This window comes from Hyaena hyaena, unplaced genomic scaffold (genome assembly GCF_003009895.1).
Source record: "Hyaena hyaena isolate Hyena2069 unplaced genomic scaffold, ASM300989v1 scaffold_1635, whole genome shotgun sequence".
Taxonomy (NCBI): Eukaryota; Metazoa; Chordata; class Mammalia; order Carnivora; family Hyaenidae; genus Hyaena; species Hyaena hyaena.
The window spans coordinates 3,138-29,339 of NW_024082247.1; the positions used below are offsets into that span (position 1 = coordinate 3,138).

Below are 26,202 nucleotides of genomic sequence, written 5' to 3' on the forward strand. Positions count from 1 at the left end.
AAAGCCCCTGCACGGCAAAGGAAACAACCCATAAAACTAATAGCAACGGACGAATGAACAAAGATAGTTGCAAATGACATATATGATAAAGGGCTAGTCTCCAAAATCTATAAGAAATTCACCAAACTCCACACCCGAAAAACAATCCAGTGAAGAAATGGGCAGAAGATATGAACAGACACTTCTTCAAAGAGGACATCCAGATGGCCAGCAGACTCCCTCCTCATCAGGGACATACAAATCAAAACCACACTGAGATTCCACCTCATGCCAGTCAGAGCAGCTAAAATGAGCAAATCAGAAGAGTCTAGATGCTGGCGATGATGTGGAGAATTGGGCACCCTCCTACATTGTTGGTGGGAATGTCAACTGGTGCAGCCCCTCTGGAAAACAGTGTGGAGGTTCCTCAAAAAATTAACACTAGAACTCCCCTATGACCCAGCAATAGCACTGCTAGGAATTTACCCAGGGGATATAGGAGTGCTGATGCATAGGAGCACATGTAGCCTAATGTTCATAGCAGCACTCTCCACAATACCCAAAACATGGAAAGAGCTTAAGAGTCCATCTACAGATGAATGGATCAAGAAGATGTGGTTTATCTATACAATGGAATACTACATGACAATGAGAAACAATGAAATCTGTACATGTGTAGCAACGTGGATGGACCTTGAGGGTGTTATGCTGAGCAACATAAGTCAGGCAGAGAAGGACAGATACCATATGTTTGCACGTATAGGAGGATTAGGAGGAACTTAACGGAACCGTTGGTAGAAGAAGGTGAAAAATAGTGGGGGAGAGGGAGGGAGACAAACCATGAGAGACTCTTGAATGCCGAGAACAAACTGAGGGCAGATGGAGTGGGGGGTGAGCGGAAGGAGGGTGATGGGCATGGAAGAGGGCACTTGTGGGGATGAGCACTGAGTGTTATATGGAAACCAACTTGACAATAAACTATTAAAAAAGTAGAAAAAACAAAAAAAAGTTAAAAAAATAAAATAAGCAAACAAACTTAAAAGAAAACTTTAAAAAGATGAGCAAACATTACTGATATATTTTAGCTTGATAAACGAGTGATGTCTTGCAATAGGAGTAGTACGTGATACCAATCATCACATGGTCACAACTGAGCCAAATGATTCTTGAAATTCAGTTTGATATACAGGTGGTTTGGATTACAAGAATGTTTCTGGAATGAATTATGATTGCAAACCAAGGTTTTGCTGTATAGGTTTTGGGCAACTCTGATCACTTAACCTAATGTAACTTTTCTATGTAATAAATTTATGTTAACTGTTCAGAAATGAAAAACAAATATTTCAGATGCGTTCCCAAGATATATTACTGAATATTTCTTTTAAGGCAAATCTAGATTTTCCTTCCCTATTGAAAAACTGTGTTCTGGCTGCCTAGATTTTTATGTTTGTGTAGGTCTAGTAAACAGAAAGTAGGCTTCAGTTATTTTTTGTAGTTCACTAGCTTTTACTTCCTTGACGAGAATATTGTGAAGATTGATTTGAGAAATGAAAGATGCTGGTATAGTAGTGTAGTTTTGTTTGAAAACCACAGTACATGAAATAGTCTGTTTTATTTCTTTAATTTATTTATTTTAAAAATTTGAGTATTGTTGACACACAATGTTACATTAATTTCAGGTGTACAACATAGTGATTCCATAGGTTTATATGTTATGCTATGCTCACCACAAGTGTGGCTACCATCTGTCACCATACAGTGCTATTTCAATATCATGGACTATATTCCTTATGCTGTGCCTTCTATTTGCAGGACTTATTCATTCCATAACTGGAAGCTTGTATCTCCCACTTGCCTTCACACATTTTGCCTATATACCCCTATCTCCCTCCTCTCTGGCAACTATCAGTTTGTTCTTTAAATACGGCCTGTTTTAAATGGTGTGTGTGTGTGTGTGTGTGTGTGTGTGTGTGTGTGTGTGTAGTTTTCTGAGTTTAGGGAATATTTATATATAAAGAATACAGACCTATATTCTTGCCATTGCTCAGTTTTTGTTTATATTTTAGCGAGTTACCTGTAATATGATAAAATTGTGGTTACTCTAAGAAACCAAATGTCATTTGTGTCAGGGATATTTCATTGCTTTTTCCTGTCAGAGAAAGTAAATGCAGCTTGGGAGAAAAGGGGATAGTGGTTAATGGTATACTGAGATAATATATGCTTGTATATGCCATTTTGATGCTGTGTTGGGGGGATATTTTAGGTATGCTGTGGATGGGGATTTTTAAATACATAAACTATAAATCAGCCTGTTCAGTCAGATCATTTAACTTATATGGGGTAGAACAATACTAGTGTTTTATATAGAGAAAAAAATGTCAGCCTTTTAACATGCCCTTTTTGGTTGGTTTGGTGGGAAGGTGCAACCCTAGATTATTATTGCTTGGACATCTCAGGATATAAAAGTTGACCAGAAGGAAATGTACAGGAAAATGATAGAAAGATCTATGGAATAAAGTATTTGATTGGGAAAAAAAAATCAGGCAAAAGGAACAAATTATCAATACTTTTAGAAAGAAGTCTTAGAAATTAGGTTATGCGTTCTTGAAAACAATGGCCAAAGTAGAGGATTTGTTTGTTTGTATCATAATCATTCCAAAATGGATTAGAGACAAAGTAGATGGGTTACTTATCTTGGTTACCTGGGTTTACAATTTTTTTAATGTTTATTCATTGTTTTGATAGAGAAAGAGTGCAAACGGGGGAGGGGCAGGGGTAGAGAGAGAAGGAGACACAGAATCTGAGGCAGGCTCGGGGATCTGAGCTGTCAGCACAGAGCCTGATGCGGGGCTCAAACCCATGAACTGTGAGATCATGACCTGAGCCTAAGTCAGCCACTAAACCAACTGAGCCACTTAGCCCCTCCCCAGCTCCTCCCCAGTTACCTAGGTTTTAGATCAAGGTGAATGGAGAGGAGAATGGGAAAAATCTGGTTTTCTTACTGTGAAGTTTTTCTTTTAACTTGAGCTGTAGGCTTGCTGACATCTTGCACGGGGAGCTTCATTCATTTCCTGATTGAATAATATATATTTGGGCGGCTTGGTGGGAGAATGTATGATTTTTTCAATTCCTGTCTCTTATGTTGATATCAAGTAAGCATTTTCAACAGTATTGAGTCATTCCATTTAGGTTCCTGTATGCAAGTGAAAAATATCTTGCTTTAGTAATAGTTTGTACATGTATATACTAAAAGCCTAAAAGCTATATGTGTTAAGTAATATTTTACCTTAAAGCTCTAATCTGGACTAAAACTTTTACTACTTTCTTTCTAGGACAGCCAGTAGAGGGGACTTCATGTTTTCTGCAGATCGTTTGGTAGGTAGAGGCTTTCCATTTTTGTTTCATTGTTCCTAGTGATATAATCATAGTAGGGCCAAGGGACTTTTTTGTTCTACAGCATTCTGGAGGGTGAGAGAGTTTGTGCCAAGTAGACATCATCCTGGTAAATTTCTGAAATATTTTGTTTCTACTCTTTCATTAAAGGGACTGTGCCTCAGTACCTTTCCTCAGTGCATTGCCCACGAACTTATTCTCTGTAATTCTGAGGTACTTCTACCCCTCAAGGGGATCTTGGTAACCTGATCTTGAGTAACCCTTAAATGCCTCATCTTAGAGCAGTGAAGTGAAGTACATGAAGAGAAAATCAAAGACGTAGGGAAACCTAGTAGTTATTTTCGTGGTATTCATTTAATACAGAAAAACTGATACCTCTCTTGTAGTTTACATGGGGCTTATTTTTTTTGTCTTTTCTGTACTATCCTCACATGTTAAATACTTTGTATGCTTTCCTCAAAGACTTCCTATTAAGTATTGGCCATGCCCACTTCAGGTTAGCTAGTGTGGTTTGAGAGGATCTCAAGGCCAAGTTGGGTTGTCTTCAGATGAAGCATTGCATTTCCTTCTTGTATTTATATCTAAGTATGCTCAGTGCTTGGAATAAGCACATTTTCTGCTTTGGTTATTCGTATTCATATTCATGAAATACATACTGAACTTGAGTCAGGCACTGGGCTAGGCTGTGTTGCAGGAGGAGGAGATACAGCAGTAAAGAATACAGACATTGTCCCCGATTTCATGGAGTTTACATTCTAAATTATGTTGTCAGTATTTAGTTTGGAAAAGAAAGAAAAATGGCTTATTAACCTCACAGGTATAATCAGAGAAAAAAGGTAGATTACTAAAGGGAATGTGAGAGGGGAAGAAAGGCATGAAACTTTTCATTTAGATTTTCTCTGGGAAAATCTTAATTCCAAAATAGTATAGGCAACTCCTGCTCTGCTTTTGACTTTAAGTATTCTTGGTGCAGAGGCCACTTCTATTTACAATTATTTGCATTTCTAGGAGCAGTAATAACCATTTGATTGCATCAAGATGAATGTAGTTGACACTCCTGGATTGATAATTAGGTCATTCTGTCTTTATGCTTTTTTTTTAATTAAAAAAATTTAATGTCTATTTATTTTTGAGAGAGAGAGAAAGAGAGAGAGCTAGTGAGCAAGCAAGCATAAGCAGGGAAGGGGCATAGAGGGAGAGAAGACACAGAATCTGAAGCAGGCTCCAGGCTCTGAGCTGTCATCACGGAGCCCGATGCAGGGCTCAAACCCACGAGTGGTGAGATCATGACCTGAGCCAAAGTTGGATGCTTAGCTGACCAAGCCACCCAGGTGCCCCTGTCTTTATGCTTTTATCAAATGAAAGGAGCAGTTTTAAGGAGGAAGGAACATGTGCCATTGGCTGCTGTGGAGAAAACAGAAATCTTGGTGTTCATTAGTAGAAAGTGGTTCCTCTTTCTTTTGCTTTCTTTGCCCTTTTTCTATAGAAAATAAGAGTTAAGTTCATGGTTATGGTAAAATGCTTGCCTTTTCGTCAGGCCTTATATCACAATCAAATAAGATATTAAGGACCCACAACATAATTTGTATGAGGGGATGGTAATTGGGACCTCTCTGTTCTCTGCATTTGGCTTTGAAGGTTCTGATGATATTGGGGTTTGTGTATGGAGGGCTTCTGTGGTTGTGGTAGAGACTGGAGCTATTTAGGTTTCTGGTATTGAGGCTTTCTAGTACACTTGTCTGTTCTAGCACAAGGATCCCATTATAGCTGACATTAATTGCATCCTGGGTTTGTCAGAATTGGCTTCCTGGATACTTAAATCTTGAGTTCTTTATATGTAGTCACCCTTCTGGTTTTATGGTCTCCTGTAAGGCTTAGACACACTCAGTTTCTGTCCCAGGGTTGCAGGAGATGGGCAGGAGGTAAGACTCTTTAGAGGAGTGTTACTGGGAGATGTAGGCTCTCCAAAGAAAAGGATTTTTTCTTTCCTTGCTCTTAAGAAACATTAACCTCCACAGAAGGAGTGGCTAGAGATGAATGTGCATATATACACAGTATTCATGAGGTTCCTGGACCCTCTGGTGCTACAGGCTGACAAAATGCTGGCCCATTTAGCATTGATCATTTTAATGCAGCAAGGTGTTGTGTTGTGATAACAGAACATGGAGCCTGGTGTTTCTCCCTCTTGTTCCTAATTCTTCATCAATAATGTAATATTGATTAGAGAAAATGCATTGCAGACTCAGTGCTGCCTTTATTGTAGTAGGCTCTGGAGGCTCTGGGTGATCAGAGAAATATCATATTTGAATTTTGGAGGCTATTTCTAGTAGTTTTGATGGATTCTTTTCCTCTGTACCACACATTAAGATCATTAGGAGACTTTTCTTTTTTTTTTTAATGTTTTATTTATTTCTGAGAGAAAGAGACAGCATGAGCAGGGTAGGGTCAGAGAGAGAGGGAGACACAGAATCTGAAACAGGCTCCAGGCTCTGAGCTAGCCGTCACTACAGAGCCCGATGCGGGACTGGAGCCCTCGAACCAGGAGATCATGACCTGAGCCGAAGTCGGCTGCCTGACCGACTGAGCCACCCAGGTGCCCTCCCTTTTTTTTGAAAGCCGAGAATGTGACTCTTGACCTTGGTGTCATGAGTTTGAGCCCCACATTGGGTATAGAGATTACTTACTGGATCCTACTTCAAGATCAGGAAATTGGCTCAGCCCCATCCATTCATTTATTTCCTCCTAAGAACTTTTATGGTTTATTTGCATTATGGTGAGCCTTTGTTAAAAAGAAGCCAACTTAATTTCAAAGTACTGAACAAGGCAGAGGAGTTCCCAGTGGGCACTATTTTCAGAGTAGCCAGAAGTATATTACTTCCAAGGGTGCCTGCCATTACTCTTGTCACTTGCTGTAGTTTTACATTTCTCATAATACAGGCTCCACTAACTGAATGAGGAACACAAGGCATACTTGAGCCTTTGGTGGCAATCATGTGCCTACCCAAGGTTGGATGCCTAGCATGGGGATCTCTTTCTGCATCTAACACTTAATAGGGGCCCCCTTCCTACCTCCATGAGCTCTACCCTTGCCTATTGCATTACTGACTTTTTGCCTAGTGTACAGTTCCTGAAGCTAACAGCCAACACTAGATTCCTAGCTGTTTTTCAACTCATTCTTCTTTTGACTCTTAGATCAGACTTGTTGTGGAAGAGGGATTGAATCAACTGCCATATAAAGAATGCATGGTGACCACCCCAACAGGTAACCAGGGCTGTTCCTCTCCTTTATCCTCATAAAAATTCTGAGAATCAGGGGAAGATGGAAAAAATAAGCAGTCTGAGTAGATTAGTATGTAAAGTGAGGCGTCTAGGTGGACCCATTCTTTTAAACAAGTTAATAAACTCAAAGACATTTAGTTAAGAAATTTATATGGATGACTTTTTGTTAATGACTTTGCTTGTCAATTCAAGTTAAAGGTTAATAAATATTCTTTAGCATGCAAGTCTTGCCTTTGATGACAGCCCATTGGGATAAGCTGGCAGCTTATCTTCACCTCTGTAGGGAAGCTGCTGGTTTAATAAATGGGTGGGCTGGTTTGGCACTGAAATGCCAGGTGAAAGAATGAGAAGTAAAAAAGACAAAGAAAACAAAAAATGATGAGGATTGGAGAGGGTACTTTGGTTTACTCTAATAAAACACAGCTGAACATCCCTATTTCAGGAATTTGAAATTCTGATTTTGTTCTTTAGTAAATAATGGAAGCTGTTCTATTCAGAGGTTGACTTTATGAAAATTAGGGGCTGAGCTTGTTGCATCATAATTGGTACAAAATTAGGATGACACTAAGGGTTGAACATGTCTGGGTAACGACTTCAGCCTTTGTCTTCTGCTTTTTAAGGCAGAATAGAAGCTCATAAAAAGGGACGGAATGAGGAAGCTCTCTGCTGTGGCTCACAGTGTGATCTCAGTTTGAATTGATGAGGTTTATAGCACTCAAGAGTGCAATGATTCCACTCTGAATTCAATTTGAGGAATATGTATGTGAATATCATGCTATCATAAATCTTGTTCCTACTCAGTGAAATCTACCTTTCCCAATTATCCCCACAGGTTTCTTAGGAGGAATTAAGAAATAACTGAAAAAATCACGACTCTTCTCATTACTTTCTCAAGGAGCCGTTATACAGAATGTCTAGACAAGGATTGCTCTGTACCCAAATGCTTTAAACTATAGGCACTTTATAAAATAAGTGGGTTGCTACAGTGATGAAAGATGAATTCTTTGGTTTTATTCCCCAACAGGGTACAAGTATGAAGGAGTGAAATTTGAGAAGGGAAATTGTGGGGTCAGCATAATGAGAAGTGGTAGGTTTTCATATGTTTAATTTTTGTCTCTTTGCATGCATAGAAACAATTTTTTTCCAGGAGAGGTGAGCTTGTCTGTCATAATTGCAGCCTGCCTTAACTTAAATCTCACCACTTGTGTTGTCTGTCCTCATGGTGTCTTGGATCATGGCTTCTGTGTTGCCGAGTTTGACTGATTTTAACTGTAGGGCATCAACTCCAGCTTTCAGAGAGATTCAGGGTAGAATGGGAGGATACGGTGATGAGATGATGCTATCCTGGGGAGAACAGGGCAGCTTGAAGACTGACGGAATATGGCACAAATTCAGGCCTGCAGAGCTTTGAATACCTGACTGGAGAAATGTTTGTTCTGTTTTTGTTTGTTGTTTGTTTGTTTGCTTTTCTCGGGAACAGTCCTACCCTATCAGGAACTGGACTGAATGACTTATTCAATGTTTTTAGTTTTATATTTGACGTGTATGTGACCATATGGCAAAAGCACTTAACTGTTATTAACTCTTTGTGTATTTCCAATTGCTGGTCTTATAAATGCTGTATTTGTATTTGAATCCAACTGATTATTCTTCTAAACCAAACTTTGTGCAACAAAATCACATGCCTGGAATTAGAGCATCTACCTGTTACATGGGGAAGACTACTTTTATTCATCAACTTAAAGAAATAAATTAATTTTTGCACAAGATCCCATTGTTCGGTAGAAGCCTCACTTGCTTGCACTAGAGACAAATGAATTTCTTCAACATACAAGCATTGCCTTTTCTCTGGCTGTGAAGTTCTGTTTGTAAACAAGTGAATACCTCAAGTAAAATAGGAGCTTTTAGCTCCCTTTTTAAATATTAGGTAGCTTGTAAGCAATGATCAGATTTTCAAGACAATGTTGTTTAACCTTTTAAAACTGGTGAAGACAATGGAGATGGGCTTTAATGGCATTTTTTTCCTTTTATTTCAGTCCAGTTCCTGCCCTAAAGTCAGTGGCATCCCCACATCCCTAGTACATAGCAGATGACCTTGGGGTAATGCATAGACAGGGTTATTTTTTAACCTTATTGGCTGTTGGTTGATTTTCCTATATATTAGGAACTGTTTTTATGTTTACACTAGTGAAAGAAAATTTCCTCTTAAAATAAATGTAAATGAAAATAGTTAAAGAAAAATATTAAGTTAATAATAGTACAGGTAGAATTCTGATGTGGCCTCAGATCTTGAAGATGGTATGAGAATGATTGACTTTTGGCAAACACTTACCTAAAGGAATTCAGACTCAAAAATGACTCTGTTCAGAAACCAAATGGGTAGTAGTAGTGTTGGTTATGGTTCTTGGGGGAAGGGAGGAAGGGAACAGTATAGTTTTTCACTGTTTGCCAGCAAACTTCTGCCATTGAAGTAATTGCTGGTGCATAGTGATACATCCTGATGCTACCTTGGTCTGTAGCTCTCATTTCTTCCATAAGTCTTCTATTTTTTTTTTCACATGAAAATAACAGGTTTAGGTGGTTTAAAAGTCTTCCTTAAAATAATAAGAGTAAAATGGTCCTGATATTGGAAAAGCTCAGGGAGCATCCTAACTAACAAAACACTTTATTTCTTGAATTTCATGAAAGCGTGAATCTCTCAAACTTGAAAGGCAGCAATAAAACTAGCTTATCCTACTTTCATTGACCATCTCTTAACCTGGTTTAATTGACCTGCACTAATATAAAATATGAGCATATCAGAATGAAAGCTCTTAAGAAGAATTGCTTCCATCTTGGTAATGTCCTTTTTGTATTAATAATAGTCACATACTCTGCTTTGGGCTATTTGTGGGCTTGATTTCTATCTTCCTCTACCCTTTTTTTTCTTTTGAAAATTTTCCTTTTTTTCAAGGTGAGGCAATGGAACAAGGTTTACGAGACTGCTGTCGATCTATACGTATTGGAAAGATCCTGATTCAGAGTGATGAGGAAACACAAAGAGCCAAAGTATATTATGCCAAATTCCCCCCAGACATTTACCGGAGAAAAGTTCTTCTGATGTATCCAATTCTCAGTGAGTGCCTGGAGTTTAATTTGTATACTTTATTAGGGTTTAAAGCAATTCCACTTAGTGACTGCCTTTTAGGTACCCTTATATAACAGCAAAACCCTTTATAAATATGTTTTTCTGTTGGATTTGGAGTTGCCCTGGGAAGTTTTGCTGGGGAATTTTTATTGTATAATAAGAGAATATATATTATCTAAACTTTATTAGCTCCAAAGAGCTTTTGTTTTAAAATGAATGTTCACACTGGAACAAAGGATCTAATGAGGCAGAATATATAGAACAGAGAAGAAATATTGAAATATGTCCCTTCTCTAGCCCAGTGAGTATAACAGTGATTTTCTCAAGGTTTTATCCTCTCTGGAAGTAATATTTTTCTCCTATTGTATTGTTTCCTAAGCTTACTCAGATCACACATGGCATTGTCTCCCAGGGTTGGTGGTGGAGGGTGGCTGTCTAACTTGATATCTCTAATACTAAATGAATTTAGGGTTTTTTGTGCATTTGAAATCTGAAAAGTGTGTACATTATGTGCATTATTGAAAATAATGTCATTGCTAAAGAAAAGGCACCTTCAAATGAACCTTTGCCTAGTGTCGTATGTTAGATTATTTAACTGCCTTTAACTTCAAAGAAACTTTAAAGATGTTATGAGATAAATGTTAAAGTTGCTAGTGCATTTAGTTGTCATTTGATTTCAGGCACTGGAAATACTGTAATTGAAGCTGTAAAGGTTCTTATAGAACATGGAGTTCAGCCCAGTGTTATTATCCTACTCAGTCTGTTCTCCACTCCTCATGGTGAGTTCAGCACGAGGAAGTAACTGGGGCTCCAGATGGTCATGGGGTGGTCAAGTGTGTATCTGTCCAGACTCTTGTCAGGAGGAAAAGTTCATTTGCTTCCAAATGAAATCTAAATTAAATTAAACCTAATTTTGATAGTTTATAACTTGTGTTTATAAGCTTTAAGCTGGGTGATAGGATAATATTTTACACCATTCTAATGTTCAAAGTCAAATGGAAGGTGATGAACTAATCCCTTTGAAGGGGATTGTGATTATTTTTGTGGTAGCCTTGTTTGGGTAGAGCCTTCAAATAGCTGAAATGTCCCTGTTTCTCCCGACTTCTCACCTGAGCCTGAGAATTGCTCCCAAGCCACAAAAAACTTGAGGATCTGGTTAGATCCTGTGGTCTTGCTGCAGTAAACTTTGCAGCATGAATCAAAGAGCAGAAGTTTGTTTTTTGTTTTTTTTTTAAGTTCTACTTCTGTTCAGAGGGCATAATGGTAGAACTGTGTGTTCTCCATTTCCTCAGGAAAATAAGCCTAATGTAAGGCCTTAATTTTTTGCCATACAATCTAGGACAATTGTGAAAGTGTTCTAGGAAAATAATCATACATGCATGTAGAAACAGCTTTCAGGATATTCATTGCAGAATTACGTGTAGTGTAAAAAAAATTCAGTAGTATATAAATGCCTTACAATAAAGAAATATTTAAATATATATTCAAAGGATGTAATATTATATAACTAAACCATGTTTTTGAAAAGTATTTAATAACATCTACATGGTAAACGTAAAAAAACATGTTAAAAAATAACAGCATTAGAATAATGTAAAATGTTATCGCCAAGTTTAGAGATAATTAAGACAAATTATGACTATTACGACTACTGCAATCAGACTTGGATTTAACATAGACCCTAATAAGTCTTGCCTTAGCAATGAGAGGCTAGACAGATGCACAGTACTATTTCAATTTTCATTTCAAAATACACACTATATTAATAGTGGTTATCTTAGGATGGTGGGATTCTAAGTGATTCATTTTGTTTTTTTTAAGCTTTGTTTTGGTATTTTTCAGATATTTGACAATGAATTTGTATTTGTTTCACAATTGAAAAGAAAGAGAAATATGTGGCTTCTAAGTTAGAGTGTTTTCTCAGCTCCAAAGGTTCCAAGTCTCAGCCAACCCTGAAGAGGCTATATAGCATATCTCGTTGGGAGGGCTGCATTCAGTAGGCCATTGATTATTTTGCTGTTTCATAATAAAAATTTACTTACAGTTCAAATGTTGATGGTGACAAAGGGCGATTTGCTTGGTCATCAATTTATATATAGCAGAGATAGCCTTGTAAACATTGAGATAACCAAATAATTATTGGGCTTTCTGCTTTTGGATGTAGAAAAGTAACTGTGTTAGTTCTAAGAGTATGTATTAGAATAGTATACCATTCTTTGACATTTTCATGACAACATCATTATGGCTTTTTAGTTTGGCTAGGGTCCTAGCTAGACCCTTTCCATGCAACCCCGAAAGCTAGAATCCTAACTTCTAAAAGCTAGCTCGCTCTGATATACCAAATAAGTTTTCACACTTGTTTCAGTGTTCCAGTTGAGAAACCTTCCATCTCATCTTATATATGGTGCTGTTTCTGGAAAGGAGTATATTCTTTCTATTCCAGCTGCCTTTAAAATGAAACAAAACAGAAGCGCATGGATGGCTCATTCGGTTTTGAATCCAACTCTTGGTTTCAGCTTGGGTCATGATCTCGCAGTCAGTAGGTTCAAGCCCCATGTTGGCCTCCACATGACGTTGTAGAAACTGTTTGAGATTCTCTCTCTCTCTCTCTGCTCTCTCCTCTTTCTCTTTCTCAAAAATAAACATTTTTTTTTTACAAATAGTTTATTGTCAAATTAGTTTCCACATAACACTCAGTGCTCATCCCCATAAGTGTCCTCCTCTATGCCCATCCCCCCCTCCCTCCCACATCCATCAGTCCTCAGTTTTTGTCAGCATTCAAGAGTCTCTCATGGTTTGCCTCTCTCCCTTTCCCCCACCATTTCCGCCCTTCTTCTCCCCCTTGTTCTTCCGTCAAGTTCCTCCTAATCCTCCTATACGTGCAAACATATGATATTTGTCCTGCTCTGCCTGACTAAAAATAAACATATTTTAAAGAAAGAATAATTTGAAATGAAAACAAAGATTTCAGGAAGAAAGTTGTTATAACTGAATGTATTTGTAATGTCTTGGATATAAAACAATTTGATTCTAAGAATTTATTAGTTAATTGGGTGGAGGCATAGTGTGATGATTGTTACAGCTTTTCAGGTATCAGACATATAAACTAAGAGATTAGCAAAGTTTGACTAGGTATTTAAAGGTCATTGCTTTCTGTCTTCTGTCTTTATTATACTCAGTAGCTATAAAATTCCTGAATTCTAGCTAATATTACCAAAAAGTCCTGCCATAACAGCAATTTTCTTATTGTTTTTTGAAGGTGCCAAATCAATCATTCAGGAGTTTCCAGAGATCACAATTTTAACTACTGAAGTTCATCCTGTTGCACCTACGCATTTTGGACAGAAATACTTTGGTACAGACTGAGTTACCAAAGAAAAATAAATTATCTTGTGTAATATTACAGTAATATTTTGAGTTTCTACCTGTTTTACTAATTCACTTGAAGAATGGCAGAGAAAACTATGCTTTATAATTTTTGGTAGTGGGTATAGTAAAAAGGAAATATTTGAGGTTTAATGTATTTGGTTATTTCTTGACTGATGGCACCACACTTAACAATGCAGCACCCACAACTCTTAGAAAATATTTTAATAATATTCTAATGCAAGTTGATGATCCCTCAATGCATTGACACTGTTTCCTAATTTTTGAACCTCTCAGTTGGGATGTTGTTTGTAGCCACAAATAAAACCCAAATGGGATTCTGTTCTTTGGCCGACTCTACTTTGCATTTTGTTTAGTTTGCTTTTAGTTCTAGGGAGATTTCATGTATATGGCTGTTGTCACCTTCTTCTTCTCTTTACTTCCCAGTACTATACATGCTGGTAACCTGGGGTGAAAAAAGAATGCCTCCTGGAATTTTACATTCGGTTAATAGCCTCACTCAATTAGCAGACCCAGGCTATATGGTTAGCTCTTCAGTCAAGCCATTATGTTCTTCATGGCTCCGTTCCCATCGTGTGCATTGTTGGTAGGTGCTTTGCCAAGTGTAATGCAGTGAAGAGATGATGGAGCATTTCCAGCAACTGGAACTTTAACATTAATTTACATAGATAGATTGAACCAGGGATATCTGGATGCTGACAAGAGAGGGCTAAGTACTGTTAATGTCACCAATGCCCTGGAAAGGAATTGGTAGTGATTTTTCTGAGGCATGGGGGGAAAAATCAGTTTCTTGCTGAGTTTTATGGCCAGTAAGTACATTAAAATGCTTCATTTTTAATTTGGGTATTTCATATGATTTGGAAATGAGATATTTTGCATACCTGTTAATTGAAGATGTATTAAAATTTAAAACACCACATTTTTAAAATCCTCCAGTTATATGTATGTTCATATTTAGACCTTGAAAAGGAAGACAAACTGTTGTAGAAAACAATGTTTGTGTTTGGAAACTTGCTTGTAAAATCCTGATCTCATTTTACATCAATAATAAACATTTTAACAGTGGTTCTGGCTGGTTACTTGAATAATTATATTCTCATTGCCCCATAGGTGGCTGTTGTAGGCCTCTGGTTCTAAAATATGCAGACAAGAGCAGAAGAACCATAGCTGATGAAAGTCAGCAAAGATTAGGGGAGAGGAGCAAAAGCTAGTGGATAATGGTCTACATTTTCCCTATAAGGCCTAGGAATGCTGAAAGGACTTAAGTATATTTTTCACTTTATTTTTTTTAGTTTTTATTTAAATTCCAGTTAGTTAACAGAGTGTAATATTAGTTTCAAGCATAGAATTTAGTGATACATTGCTTACATATAACACCCATGGCTCATCACAAGAAATGCCCTCCCAATCCCCATCACCTATTTAACACATCCCCCAACCCACCTCCCCTCTACTATTAGTTAGTTCTTTATACTTAAGAGTCTGTTTCCTTGTTTGCCTTTCTTTCTCCCCACTATGAACATTTATTTTGTTTCTTAAATTCCACATATGAGTGAAATCATATTGTATTTGTCTTTCTCTGACTTATTTCACTTAGCATAATACTATCCAGCTCCATCCACGTCATTGCAAATAGCAAGATTTCATTCTGTTGTGGCCGAGTAATATTCCATTGTATATGTATATACACCACAATTTGTTTATCCATTCATGAGTCGATGGACATTGGGGCTCTTTACAGAAGCTAATGTTGGTAATGCTGCTATAATACATCGGGGTGCATGCAATAAATAGTAATAAAAAATAGTAAGAAGTTGCTGCAGCTGGGGTTAAAGAGGTTGGTGCCTGTGTTCTGTAGGATTTTGATGGTTTCCTGTCTCACATTTAGGTCTTTCATCCATTTTGAGTTTATTTTTGTGTATGGTGTAAGAAAGTGGTCCAGGTTCATTCTTCTGCATGTTGCTGTCCAGTTTTCCCAGCACCATTTGCTGAAGAAACTGTCTTTTTCCATTGGATACTCTTTCCTGCTTTGGTGAAGATTAGTTGGCCATATTTTTTGTGGATCCATTTCTGGGTTCTGTATTATGTCACGTTGATCTATGTGTCTGTTTTTGAGTAGTGTACAGATTTTAACAATATTTTTTCTGATCCATGACCATGGAGTGTTTTTCCATTTTTTTGTGTGTGTCATCTTCAATTTTTTTCCATCAATGTTTTATAGTTTCAGAGTACAGATCATTTATCCCTTTGGTTAGGTTTACTCCTAGTTATCTTACGGTTTTTGGTGCAATTGTAAATCGGATTGATTCCTTGATTCTCTTTCTGCTGCTTCATTATTGTTATCTATATACCAATAGACCAAATATAGATATTTGGTATCTATATACCAATGCAACAGATTTCTATGTTGATTTTCTATCTTGTGACTTCACTGAATTTATTATCAGTTCTAGCAATGTTTTTGGTGGAGTCTTTTGGATTTTCTCTATAGAATATCATGCCATCTGCAAATAGTGAATGTTTGACTTCTTCCTTGCTGATTTGGATCCATTTTATTTCTTTCTGTTGTTTTTTTGAGGCTAGGACTTCCAGTACTATGTTGAATAAGAGTGATGAGAGTGGACATCCCTGTGTTGTTCCTTACTGTAGAGGAAAAGGTCTCACATTTTCCTCATTGAGGATGACATTAGCTGTGGGGTTTTCATATATGTCCTTTATGATGTTGAGATATGTTCCCTCTATCCCTCCATTATTGAGGGTTTTTATCAAGTGTGGGTATTGTACATTATGAAATGATTTTCTCCATCTATTCAAATGGTCGTATGGTTCTTATATTTTTACTAATGTAGTGTTGATAGATTTGGGAATATTGAGGGACACCTGGGTGGCTAGGTTATTTAAGTCTCTGACTCTTGATTTGGCTTTGTTCATGATCTCATGGTTCACGGACTCTCAAAAATAAATAAACATTAAAGAAAATGGATTTGGAAATATTGAACCTCCCTTGCAAGCTAGGAATAAATTCCACTTTATCGTGGTGAATAATTTTGTTGTTGCTGTTGTTTATTGTCAAGTTGGTTTCCATATAACACCCAGTGCTCATTCTAACAAGTGCCCTCCTTCATGCCGATTACCTCTTTAGCCCCCTCCCCCAGCCCCATCAATGCTCAGTTTGTTCTCAGTATTTAAGAGTCTCTTATGGTTTGCCTCTCTCCCTCTCCCCCACTATTTTTTCTCTTCTCCCACATGGTCCTCCGTTAAATTCCACCAAATACACTTATAAGTGCAAACATATGGTATTTGTCCTTCTCTGCCTGACATATCGCTCAGCATAACACCCTCAAGTTCCATCCATGTTACTACAAGTGGCCAGATTTCATTCTTTCTCATTGCCATGTAGTATTCCATTGTATAGATAAATCACATCTTCATCCATTCGTCAGTTGATGGACACTTAGACTCTTTCCATGATTTGGCTATTGTTGAGAGTGATGCTATGAACATTGGGGTACATGTGCCCCTATACATCAGCACTCCTGTATCCCTTGGGTAAATTCCTAGCAGTGCTACTGCGGGGTCATAGGGGAGTTCTATTGTTAGTTTTTTGAGGAACCTCTGCACTGTTTTCCAGAGGGGATGCACCAGCTTAAATTCCCACCAACAGTGTAGGAGGGTGCCCATTTCTCCACATCCTTGCCAGCATCTAGAGTCCTCTGATTTGCTCGTTTTAGCCACTCTGACTGGCGTGAGGTGGTATCTCAGTGTGGTTTTGATGTGTATTTCCCTGATGGGGAGGGATGCTGAGCATCGTTTCATGTGTCTGTTGGCCATCTGGGTGTTCTCCTGGGGAAGTGTCTGTTCCTATCTTCTGCCATTTCTTCACTGGGTTGTTTGCTTTTAGGGTGTGTAGTTTGGTGAGTTCCTTATAGATTTTGGATACTAGCCCTTTATCTAATATGTCATTTGCAACTATCTTTTCCCATTCCATCGGTTGTCTGTAAGTTTTATGGATTGTTTCCTTTGCCGTGCAGAAGACTTTTATTTTGATGAGATCCCAGTAGTTCATTTGTGCTCTTGATTCCCTTGCCATTGGGGATGTGTCAAGTAAGAAATTACTGCAGTGGAGGTCAAGGAGGTTGTTTCCTGCTTTCTCCTCTATGGTTTTGATGGTTTCCTGTCTCATATTCAAGTCCTTTATCTATTTTGAGTTTATTTTTGTGTATGGTGTGAGAAAATGATCTAGTTTCATTCTTCTGCATGTTGTGGTCCAGTTCTCTCACCACCACCTTTTTTCCATTGGATACTCTTTCCAGCTTTGTCAAAGATTAGTTGGTCATACATTTGTGGGTCCAATTCTGAGTTCTCTATTCTATTCCATTGGTCTATGTGTCTAATTTTGTGCCAATACCATACTGTCTTGATGATGACAGCTTTGTAGTAGAGGCTAAAGTTTGGGATGGTGATGCCTCCGTTTTGGTTTTCTTCTTCAATATTACTTTGGCTATTCAGGGATTTTTGTGGTTCCATACAAATTTTAGGATAGTTTGTCCTAGCTTTGAGAAGAATCCTGGTGCAATTTTGATTGGGATTGCACTGAATGTGTAGATTGCTTTGGGTAGTAATGACATTTTAACTATGTTTATTCTTCCAATCCATGAACATGGATTGTTTTTCCATTCCTTTGTGTCATTTTCAATTTCCTTCATAAGTTTTCTAAAGTTTTCATCATACAGATCTCCCATATCTTTGGTTAGGTTTATTCCCAGATATTTTATGGTTTTTTGTGCAGTTGTGAATGGGATCACTTTCTTGATTTCTTTTTCTGCTGCTTCATTGTTGGTGTATAAAAATGCAACTGATTTCTGTATGTTGATTTTGTATCCTGCGACTTTGCTGAATTCCTGGATCAGTTCTAGTAGGTTCTGGTGGAGTCTGTCGGGTTTTCTATGTAGAGTATCGTGTTGTCTGGGCAAAGTGAAAGCTTGACTTCGTCTTTACCAATTCTGATGCTTTCATTTCCTTTTGTTGTCTCATTGCTGATGCTAGGACTTCCAGCACTATGTTAAACAACAGTGGTGAGAGTGGACATCCCTGTCGTGTTCCTGATCTCAGGAGGAAAGTTCTCAGTTTTTCCCCATTGAGGATGATGTTAGCTGAGGGCCTCTCATAGATGACTTTTTTGATGTTTAAGTAAGTTCCTTCTATCCCGACTTTCTCTAGGGTCTTTATTAAGAAGGGATGCTGTATCTTGTCAAATGCTTTTTCTGCATCAGTCCACAGGATCACATGGTTTTTATCGTTTCTTTTGTTAATGTGATGTATCACAATGATTGATTTGCAAATACTGAACGAACCCTGTAACCCAGGAATGAATCCCACTTGATCATGGTGGAAAATTCCTTTTATGTGCTGTTGGATTCGATTTGCAAGTATCTTGTTGAGGATTTTTGCACCGGTATTCATCAAGGATATTCGCCTGCAGTTCTCTTTGTTCTTGCTGGATCTCTGTCTAGCTTGGGAGTCAACATGATGCTGGATTCGTAAACTGGAAGTTTTCCTTCGATTTCTATATTTTGGAATAGCTTGAGAAGAATGGGTATTAATTCTGTTTAAAATGTCTGGTAGATTTCTCCAGGGAAGCCATCTGGCCCAAGACTCTTATTTGTTGGAGGATTTTTGATGACTGATTCAATTTCCTCACTCGTTATGGGTCTGTTCAGGTTTTCTATTTCTTCCCGTGTGAATTTTGGTAGTGAGTGTGTGTTTAGGAATTGTCCATTTCTTCTAAGTTGTCCAATTTGTTGGCATATAATTTTTCATAGTATTCCCTGATAATTGCTTGTATTTTTGAGGGGTTGGTTGTAATAAGTCCTTTTTCATTCGTGATTTTGTCTATTTGAGTGCTCTCTCTTTTCTTTTTGGGAAGCTTGACTAGAGGTTTGTTAATTTTGTTTCTTTTTTCAAAAAACAAAATCTTGGTTTCCTGGATCTGTTCAGCTGTTTCTTTGGTTACTATACTGTTTATTTCTGCTCTGATTTTTATTATTTCTCTTCTTCTACTGGGTTTGGGATGCTCCTGTTGCTCTCCCTCTAGTTCCTTTAGGTGCACTGTTAGATTTTGTACTTGTGCTTTTTCTAATTTCTTGAAATAGGCCTGGAGTGCAATGTACTTTTCCTCTGAGGACTGCCTTTGCCGCATCCCATAGAGTTTGGATTGTTGTATTTTCATTTTCATTTGTTTCCATATATTTAAAAATTTCTACTCTAATTGCCTGATTGGCCCATTTGTTCTTTAGTAGGGTGTTCTTTAACCTCCATGTTTTGGGAGGTTTTCTAGACTTTTTCCTGTGATTGATTACAAATTTTATAGCATTGTGATCTGCAAGTGTGCATCTTATGATCTCAATTCTTTTATATTCATTGAGGGCTGTTTATGTCCCAGTCTGTGATGTATCTTGGAGAATGTGCCATGCGCACTTGAGAAATAAGTGAATTCCATGACCTCAGGATGTAGAGTTCTAAATATATCTGTCAAGTCCATCTGGTCCAATGTGTCATTCAGGTCCTTTGTTTCTTTAGTGTTTTTCTGTCTAGTTGATTTATCCACAGCTGTAAGTGGTGTAATAAAGTCCCCTGCTATTAGCACATTCTTATCCATAAGAGTGTTTCTGTTTGTGATTGTTTTATGTATTTAGGTGCCTCCATATTCGGTGCATAGACATTTATAATCGTTAACTCTTCCTGATGAAGAGACTCTGTAATTATTATATAATACCCTTCTTCATCTTTTGTTACTGTCTGTACTTTAAAGTCCAGTTTGTCTGATATAAGTGTAGCTACTCCAGCTTTCTTTTGACTTCCTGCAGCATGATAGATATTTCTCCATCCCCTTACTTTCAATCTAAAGGTGTCGTCCAGTCTAAAATGCGTTTCTTGGGGCGCCTGGGTGGCTTAGTCGGTTAAGCGTCCGACTTTCGCTTAGGTCATGATCTCGCGGTTCGTGGGTTCGAGCCCCGCGTCAGGCTCTGTGCTGACTGCCAGCTCAGAGCCTGGAGCCTGTTTCAGTCTGTGACTCCCTCTCTCTCTGACCCTCCCCTGCTCACACTGTCTCTCTCTCTCCTAGAAATAAATAAAACATTAAAAAAAAATAAAAAATAAAATAAAATAAAATGAGTTTCTTATAGACAGCAAATAGCTGGATTTTGTTTTTATGTCCATTCTTCTACCATATGTCTTTTGGTTGGAGCATTGAGACCATTTATATTCAGTATTATTATTGAAATACATGTGTTTAGAGTCATCGTATCCTTTGTGGGATTCATGCTTGTGGTGGTGTCTCTGATATCTTTGGTTTCTTGCAACATTTCCCTCAGAGAGTTCCCCTAAGGATTCCTTGTAGTGGTGGTTTAGTGGTGGCAAATTTTTTCAACTTTTGTGTATTTGGAAAGACTTTTATCTCTCCTTCTATTTTGAACGACAGGCTTGCTGGATAGAGGATTCTTGGCTGCATATTTTTTCTGTTCATCACTTTGACGATCTCTTGCCATTCCTTTCAGGCCTGTCAAATTTCAGTAGATAGGTCTTTGACCAATCTGATAGATTTCCCTTTCTGTGTTAAGGTCCCTTTCTCCCTGGCTGCTTTCAGAATTCTCTCTTTGTCCTTATATTTTGCCAGTTTCACTATGATATGTCGTGCAGGTCGATTCAAGTTACATCTGAGGGGAGTTCTCTGTGCCTCTTAGATTTCAATGTCTGTTTCCTTCTCCGGATTGGGGAAGTTCCATAGTATAATTTGTTCAAAACTCCTTCAGCACCTTTGCCTCTCTCCTCCTCTTCTGGAATTCGTATGATACGGTTATTGTTCCGTTTGATTGTATCGTTGAGCTCTCGAACTCTCCTTTCGTGTTCCTGGATTAGTTATCTCTCTTTTTCTTGGCTTCCTCTTTTTCTATAATGGTGCTTTCTAAATCACTTATTCTCCTTTCTGCCTCTTCAATCCGTGCATTGGACGCCTCCATTTTTTTATACATCTCATATATAGCATTTTTTAATTCATCACAACTATTTTTAAGTTCCATAGTCTTTGTAGTGATAGTTTCTCTGGTGTCTTCCATGCCTTTCAAGTCCAACAATTAATTTTATGACTATTGTTCTAAATTCTTGTTCAGTTATGTTGCTTATATCTGTTTTGAGCAGTTCTTTAGATGTCATTTCTTCCTGGAATATCTTTGGAGGAGAGTTCTTAAGTTACAACATTTTGGTTAGCTTTCTATCTCTTGTTAATTTTAAAAGCTTGTTATGCACTCTGTCCCTGCGGGTGCTGCTGTATTAAAGAGGGCTCTTTGACTGTCCACGGCTTGTCCGTTCAGAAAGTGTTCTTTGGATGGTGTCTCTTGGTTTCTCCTGTTGAGCATTTGGTTATTTTATTTCCCTACTCGTAGTGGTATTTGGGACTCTCCACCATGTGTACTTGCTTGTTTCTTGAGGTAGCCTTAGAAAATAAGACAGATAGACAACCACACAGGGAACAAAGGTACACAAATGCAGAGAAATCCAATAAACACGCAAACCGAAGGGGAAAAAGAAAGGATGGGATAATAAAGAAAACAAAACAAAAAAGATACAAAGGAAGGAGGGAAGGCAAATATTAAAAATCAAAATTAAAATTAATAAAAATTTTAAAAAGAAGAAATGAAAAGAAAAAAGAGAAAACCCAAAAGACAAAGGACAGTCTAAAGGCATAAAACCAGAATTCCCAGCCACAAATAAAGAGCCAGGTGTATGCAGTGCTGATGGAAGAGCATATACAAGGAGAGAAATACAGGGTGGGGAGGAAATGAAACTGGAAATGAAATGACCAGGCAGAGAGGCTAAGAGGCCTGATTCAGAGGGAGAAATCGTAGAATATGTTTAGAGGCAATGAGATAGAAACAAAGATGTTACTCAGAGAAACTATATAGTCTGATTACTCCAGAGAGAGAGAGAGAGATAAAAAGAGTGTACATCTAGAGAATGGATTAAATGTGACTGTTTAAGCCAATCAGTGACCAGAGTGCCCCCATTGGCAGAGTGGAAGGTTATGAGAAAAGGGAGAATATATCTGAATTGAAAGAATTATGTAGGATTAATCATGGCAGTGCATCCATGTGGTCTTGCCCCATACTCAAGTTAAAAATAATAATAATAATAAGCAGGTCTCTGGCAGGGATGGCGTGGTTTGGTGTAGGCAGGTCTTGCCTCCACTGTGCCTCGCTGGGCGCTCCCTGAAGCCCCCCCCCCCCCTTGGTGGTTGTGGGGAGAATAATGACATTGCCCCAGTCTCTTCTCAACCAAGCATTGCAAATCACTCCTTTGGGTCTGCTTTCCCTGTGCTCTGGGCGTATCCAAAGTGGGCTGTATTCTATGCCCCACACCCCGCCTCATTTCCAGGTCCCAATCCTCATGCTTTATTGATACCGGAAACAAATTCCGGCAGGTCGCTGCTTCCCTGCTGCTGGGAGTCGAGGAGGGGGATGTGGCACAGCCTCAGATCCGAAGGTGGGATCAGATTTGCTGGGGTTAAGTGGTGGCACAATCTGGGATCTGCCTCCTCAGGGCTCCTAGGGGTTCAATCCCGGGGAACTCAGCCTTGGCTTGCTGCCTTGGGGCTCCGCGGGGTCAAGCAGGGGGAATGCAGCCTCAGACCTGCAGCATCTGGGCTGCTAGGGATGGTGCGGGAAGTGCAGCAGAGCAGTTTTTCCTGGCGCCCTTTGGGACAGGGGGCACCTAGTTCAATGTCAGCACCCCAGCTAGATCTAAAAACACTCTTTCCAAGCCAAGGTTTTTCTCTTCTCCAGGGACAGTTCTATGAGCAGTTTCAGCTTATCTTTCTTTCCCCTCTACTCACCCCGGCTCACAGCCCCCAGTTCACAGCAGCTGCCTGCGAGCCGGGCTCCCTCCCCTTCCTCCATATCTCCAGTCCTTGCCTGCTTTTATCTTCCCCAGTTCGCTCTCATGCACTTATGAGGTTGCCTTCCCAGTGTATTCTGTCTCTTTCTCTTCCCAAACTCCTGTGGCTCAGTGTCCTATGACTTCAGGCCTTCTGTGTTTGAGAGATGGGTGCAAGCAAAATCTCAGTGGAGTCTTTGAATGGGAACAGATTTAGGGTAATGGTGGCCTCATAAGATGAATTTGGAAGTTGTCCTTCATTTCTATTTTTTGGAATAGCTTAAGAAGAATAGGTATTAACTCTCCTTTAAATGTTTGGTAGAATTTCCTTGTAAAACCATCTGGCCCTGGACTTTTGTTTATTGGGAGATTTTTGATTACTGATTCAATTTCTTTGCTGGTTATCAGTCTGTTCAGGTTTTTTATTTCTTCCTATTTCAGTTTTGGTAGTTTATATGTTACCAGAAATTTGTCCATTTCTTCCAGGTTGTCTAATTTGTTGTCACATAATTTTCCATAATACTTTCTTATAATTGTTTTATTTTTATTTTATTTAAAAATTTTTAACATTTAAATATTTTTGAGAGACAGAGACAGAGCATGAGCAGGGGAGGGGCAGAGAGAGACACACACACACAGAATCCAAAGCAGGCTCTAGGCTGTGAGCTGCCAGCACAGAGCCTAGCATGGGGCTCGAACTCATGAACTGTAGTTCATGACCTGAGCCGAACCGACTGAGTCAACCATGTGCCCCTTCTACTTGTTTTAATTTCTGCCCTGTTGGTTTGATTTCTCCTGTCTCATTTGTGGGTTTATTTATTTAGGTCCTTTCATTTTTCTTTTTGATATCTCTGGCAAGGGTTAATCAATTTTATTTTATTTTTTTGTAAGAACCAGTTCCTGGTTTCATTGATACGTTCTACTGGATTATTTCTGTTTCATTGTAATTCATTTCTGCTCTAATCTTTATTATTTCCCTTCTGCTGGATTTAGGCTTCATTTATTTTTTTGGTTCCTTTTGCAGTTCCTTTAGGTGTAAGGTTAGGTTGCATATTTGTGATTTTTCTTTCTTCTTGAGGTAGGCGTGTATTGGTATATACTTCTCTCTTATAACCACTTTTGTTGCATCCCAAAGGTTTTGGAACATCATGTTTTCATTTTCCTTTATTTTCATGTATTTTTTCCATTTCTTCTTTGATTTCCTGGTTGACCCATTTCGTTCTTTAATAGGGTGTTCTTTAATCCCCATTTATTTGTGGTCTTTCCAAAGTTTTTCTTGTGGTTGACTTTAGGTTTCATAGCTTTGTGGTTGGAAAGATGCATGATACAATCTCAATCTTTTTGTGCTTGTTGAGGACTGATCTGTAATCTAGTATGTGATCTATTCTGGAGAATTTTACATGTGTACTTGAAAAGAATTTTTTCTGCTGCTTTAGGATGAAATGTTCTGGATATATCTGTTAAGTCCATCCAATCCAGCATGTCATTCAAAGCCCTTGTTTCCTTGTTGATTTTCTGCTTAGATGATCTATCCATTGATATAAGTGGGGTGTTAAAGTCTCCTACTATTATTATTTTATTATTATCAATGAATTCCTTTATGTTTGTTACCAAATGTTTTATATATTTGGGTTCTTTCATGTTGGGGCCATAAATATTTACAAATATTAGATCTTGTTGGATAGACCCCTTTATTATATTATAGTGCCCTTCTTAATCTCTTGTTACAGTCTTTGGCTTAAAATCTAGTTTGTTTGATATAACTATTGCTACTCAGCCTTTCTTTGGACTTCCATTTGCATGGTAAATATTTCTCCATCCCCTCACTTTCAATCTACAGGTATGTTTAAGTTTATTTATTTATTTTTTAAAAATAGTTTATTGTCAAGTTTGTTTCCATATAACACCCAGTATATTTAGGTTTAAAATGAGTCTCTTAGGGGAGCCTGGTGGCTTAGTTGGTTAAGCGTCCGACTTTCGCTTGGGTCATGATCTCACGGTTCGTGGGTTCGAGCCCCGCGTCGGGCTCTGTGCTGACTGCCAGCTCAGAGCCTGGAGCCTGTTTCAGTCTGTGACTCCCTCTCTCTCTGACCCTCCCCTGCTCACGCTGTCTCTCTCTCTCCTAGAAATAAATAAAAACATTAAAAAAATGTTTAAATGAGTCTCTTATAGGCAGCATATAGATGGGTCTTGATTTTTTTTTTGTTAAGTTTATTTATTAATTTTTTTTTGTTCTCCTCATCCTTTTTATTTTTTATTTTTTTTTACAAATAGTTTATTGTCAAATTAGTTTCTACATAACACTCAGTGCTCATCCCCAAAGTGGTCTTGATTTTTTTAATCCATTCTGACACCTATGTCTTTTTATTGGAGCGTTTAGTCCATTGAAATTCAGAGTAATTATTGATAGATATGACTTTAGTGCTATTTTATTATTTGTTTTTTCATTGTTTCTGGAAATATTCTTTGTTTCTTTCTAGTTTGTCACTTTTGGTCTATCTTTCCCACTCAGAGAATCCCGTTTTATAGTTCTTGCAGGGCTAGTTTAGTGATCAAAACTCCTTCAGTCTTTTGTTTTGTTTTGTTGTTTTTTGTTTGTTTGTTTTGGTCTGGGAAACTCTTTCTCTAGCCTTTTATTCTAAATGATAGCCTTGCTTGATAGAATATACATGGCTGCATATTGTTCTCATTCAGCATGTTGAATGTATCATGTCCTCCCTTCTGGCCTGTGAAGTTTTTGTGAACAAATCTGCTGCTACACTTATTTGTCTTTCTTTGTAAGTTGAGGACTTCTTTTGTCTTGCTGCTGTGTGATTTTTTTATATCTATATTTTGGAAATTTAACAACCATATGTGTTGTTGGTGGTTTTCTTTTGTTGATTTTGATGGGAGTTCTATGAGTTTCCTGGATTTGGTTATCTATTTCCTTCCCTAGATTAGGGAAGTTTTCAGCTATAATCTCCTTGAAAAACCTTCTGCCCCCATTCCCTCTTTTCTTCTTTGGGACCCCTATGATCCAAATGTTATTACTCTTTATGGAGTCATTGAGTTCTTTAAGTCTACTTTTGTGATCCAATATTTTTCTTTCCCTCTTTTATCTTCATTATTTT

At 38.1% G+C, this 26,202-nt stretch overlaps 2 protein-coding genes across 2 annotated transcripts in view; one reads left to right on the plus strand and one right to left on the minus strand.

Moving 5' to 3' along the window:
- The first annotated feature begins 3,315 nt into the window (after positions 1 to 3,315).
- LOC120226154 (uracil phosphoribosyltransferase homolog) lies at positions 3,316 to 14,230 on the plus strand. Its single transcript, XM_039224348.1, has 6 exons — positions 3,316 to 3,354; positions 6,565 to 6,634; positions 7,676 to 7,738; positions 9,605 to 9,766; positions 10,459 to 10,557; positions 13,038 to 14,230. Exons 1-6 carry the CDS (start codon positions 3,334 to 3,336, stop codon positions 13,142 to 13,144), a joined length of 522 nt encoding a protein of 173 aa, XP_039080279.1. The 5' UTR covers positions 3,316 to 3,333; the 3' UTR covers positions 13,145 to 14,230.
- The window catches only part of LOC120226153 (palmitoyltransferase ZDHHC15-like), a 236,429-nt gene continuing 223,929 nt past the window's right edge, over positions 13,703 to 26,202 (minus strand). The window contains 2 exon segments of the mRNA XM_039224347.1: positions 13,703 to 13,812; positions 22,622 to 22,764. Coding sequence (XP_039080278.1) covers positions 13,703 to 13,812; positions 22,622 to 22,764 — 253 coding nt within the window.

Coding starts and splice junctions, on each gene's coding strand:
- LOC120226154 (XM_039224348.1), top strand. CDS start 3,334: ATGTTTTCTGCAGATCGTTTG. Junction 3,355..6,564: donor TGTTTTCTGCAGATCGTTTG/GTAGGTAGAGGC, acceptor TTTGACTCTTAG/ATCAGACTTGTTGTGGAAGA. Junction 6,635..7,675: donor CATGGTGACCACCCCAACAG/GTAACCAGGGCT, acceptor ATTCCCCAACAG/GGTACAAGTATGAAGGAGTG.